This window comes from Bufo bufo, chromosome 5, assembly GCF_905171765.1.
Source record: "Bufo bufo chromosome 5, aBufBuf1.1, whole genome shotgun sequence".
NCBI classification, from domain to species: domain Eukaryota; kingdom Metazoa; phylum Chordata; class Amphibia; order Anura; family Bufonidae; genus Bufo; species Bufo bufo.
The window spans coordinates 556,949,494-556,952,884 of record NC_053393.1 but is presented as its reverse complement, the minus strand read 5'-3'; the positions used below and the strand labels follow the sequence as shown (position 1 = coordinate 556,952,884).

General features: G+C 41.0%; 1 protein-coding gene across 1 annotated transcript; it reads left to right on the top strand.

Moving 5' to 3' along the window:
- Positions 1-1,096: 1,096 nt before the first annotated feature.
- LOC121002647 (oocyte zinc finger protein XlCOF7.1-like) lies at positions 1,097-2,767 on the top strand (the record flags this gene model as incomplete). Its single annotated transcript, XM_040434083.1, has 1 exon — positions 1,097-2,767. A coding segment is annotated over one exon (1,671 nt), but the record flags the coding sequence as incomplete, so codon positions are not given.
- Positions 2,768-3,391: the final 624 nt, after the last annotated feature.

Below are 3,391 nucleotides of genomic sequence, written 5' to 3'. Positions count from 1 at the left end.
CCCACCCACTAAATAATGTGTGTTAGTGGAAAAATGCCCTTTTCAAGCGCCCCCAGTTATAATAATGTGCACCCGACCTGGCCCAACAGCATGCTTCAAAGAAAAAGAAATCAAATACTTCCCTCCATGTGTCTGTCAGGATACAATGCAGGGCAAAGGCCTCTTCTGGTCTGTGCCCTGAGCTGCGCTGGCCTCTGATGGGCTTCAGGCCTAGTGTCTGTAGCTTTGCAGAGGGGATGGCGGAGCAGGGAGGCATCCTACAGTTTAATATGCAGAGATGAATCCTTCCACAATGGAAGCTCTCATTGCCCAGGTTCCTGCCACCAACCCCCAATTGACCCTACCCGGAACCGCCTCAGACAATCACCTCACATTGCTTATTTGGCACTGCGACCCTGTGAACACCTTTTAGCATATTAAATAATTTCTGAAAAACAGGGCACTTAATTTTAAGAAGAGAGAGGTTGTTTCACTCAGTGTGATCAACTCTAAGAGGCAGTATATCTGGGTTAGCAGGGTTGATTCTGCTGACACATGCTTTTTAATGCTGAATTTTTTATTTTAAGGCAAGAGAACATTCTAATAGGGAATGGTAATCCAGCCTTACGCTGGCTCCATAGCCATAGCCTCCTCATATATCACCGCACTGTTCCTCTCCACTGCCCTGTACGACAGTGCATGTAGCTGTCAGGGACACGGGCACCACCTAATAGCACTGACTCGCAGGTCCCTTTATGATTCTCCACTCGGCATTCGAGCCTGGTGGTCTGAGGTCTACTGTCTTGGTCAATTTATCATAGAAATTTGCTTCATGTTTTGCATTTTGTATCAGAATTTTTATGTTATAAAAGATCAATATCATTTTAAAGATTATATTATTTAAGAATTATTTTTAAAAGTTTTGTTCTTGACAGACGACTGTACCGGGAGCACAGAGGAACACCTGATACCTACATATTATGATGCAGATGATTCGGTTGTCGCACCAGATACATATGAAAAACGTGCCATTATCCCAGTTGTACACTCAGACCTTCAAATCAAAAGTCTGCCATCTGATCCTTTAAAAAAGACTGTTATGCAGAATGCAAACCACAGAAGTGCTGGATCCCAAAGAGCTCAGAAAGGGAAGAAGTCTTATTCATGTTCAGAATGTGGCAAATGTTTTACTCAGAAATCAAATCTTGAGAGGCATCAGATAGGTCACACAGGGGAGAAGCTGTATTCATGTTCAGAATGTGGCAAATGTTTTACTCGAAAATCACATCTTGATAAGCATCAAAGACATCACACAGGGGAGAAGCCATATTCATGTTCAGAATGTGGCAAATGTTTTACTCGGAAATCACATCTTGAGAGGCATCAGATAGGTCACACAGGGGAGAAGCTGTATTCATGTTCAGAATGTGGCAAATGTTTTACTCGAAAATCACATCTTGATATGCATCAAAGACATCACACAGGGGAGAAGCCATATTCATGTTCAGAATGTGGCAAATGTTTTTCTCAGAAATCAAGTCTTAAGAGCCATCAAAGACATCACACAGGGGAGAAGCCGTATTCATGTTCAGAATGTGGCAAATGTTTTACTCAGAAATCAAATCTCGAGAGCCATCAGAAAATTCACACAGGGGAGAAGCCGTATTCATGTTCAGAATGTGGCAAATGTTTTACTCGGAAATCACATCTTGAGAGGCATCAGATAGTTCACACAGGGGAGAAGCTGTATTCATGTTCAGAATGTGGCAAATGTTTTCCTGAGAAATCAAATCTTGAGAGGCATCAGATAGTTCACACAGGGGAGAAGCTGTATTCATGTTCAGAATGTGGCAAATGTTTTACTCAAAAATCACATCTTGATATGCATCAAAGACATCACACAGGGGAGAAGCCATATTCATGTTCAGAATGTGGCAAATGTTTTTCTCAGAAATCAAGTCTTAAGAGCCATCAAAGACATCACACAGGGGAGAAGCCGTATTCATGTTCAGAATGTGGCAAATGTTTTACTCTGAAATCCCATCTTGATATCCATCAATTACATCACACAGGGGAGAAGCCGTATTCATGTTCAGAATGTGGCAAATGTTTTTCTCAGAAATCAAGTCTTAAGAGCCATCAAAGACATCACACAGGGGAGAAGCCGTATTCATGTTCAGAATGTGGCAAATGTTTTACTCTGAAATCACATCTTGATATCCATCAAAGACATCACACAGGGGAGAAGCCGTATTCATGTTCAGAATGTGGCAAAAGTTTTCCTCGAAATTCAAATCTTGATATCCATCAAAGACATCACACAGGGGAGAAGCCATATTCATGTTCAGAATGTGGCAAATGTTTTTCTCAGAAATCACATCTTAATATCCACCAAAGACATCACACAGGGGAGAAGCCATATTCATGTTCAGAATGTGGCAAATGTTTTACTCTGAAATCACATCTTAATATCCACCAAAGACATCACACAGGGGAGAAGCCATATTCATGTTCAGAATGTGGTAAACGTTTTGCTGATAAAACAACTCTTCATAACCATCAGAGAATTCACACAGGGGAGAAGTCGTTTTCATGTCCAGAATGTGGAAAATGTTTTGCTAGGAAAAATCATCTTGCTGAGCATTTAAAAATTCACACAGGGGAGAGGTCATTTTCCTGTCCAGAATGTGGAAAATGGTTTACTCGGAAAGCAAATCTTGTTAATCATCTGAAATCTCACACAGAGGAGAAGAGAAGTGATATTAATGGCCAGAACGTGTTTTACTAAAGAATGTAAATCTGAGAATCATTAGGGAAGTCACACAGGGGTGCAGCCATGTTTATGTTCAGAATGTGGAAACTGTTTTATTCAGAAATAAGCCCTTGTTCAATATCAGAGAATTCATACAGGGGAGAAGAATTTCTAACCCCTTCCCAACATCCTCCATACATGTATGGCGGATGTCGGGAATATAAAGATGGTGCCCACTCAAGAGTTAAGTAAGTGCCATAGGCGAAGCATGCGTGCGGTTTCACACAGCAGCGTCCACATGATTGGAGATAGCTCTGATCGCTGACATTCCATCAGATGCTATAGCCAACTGCAACCACAGCATCTGAGCAATCATTTACTGGGAGCGAGCGAGGTGTTACAGCTTGAAGAGCATATGAATTAGAACCATAGATAACTTCATAAAACCAAATATAACAATAGCCACATGATGTATAGTGAATAAAAGATATAACAGAGAATGGATTGTAGTTCAAGGCCTTTACCATAGCTACCATAAACAAACCATTAGAGAGATTGCTTACATGATAATGGAGTATTTTCTGTTCTTACCTATATTAATGAGTCATTTGCACACTGGTGTTTGACTACCCGACAACAACAGCCCTTAGTTTCCCTGCT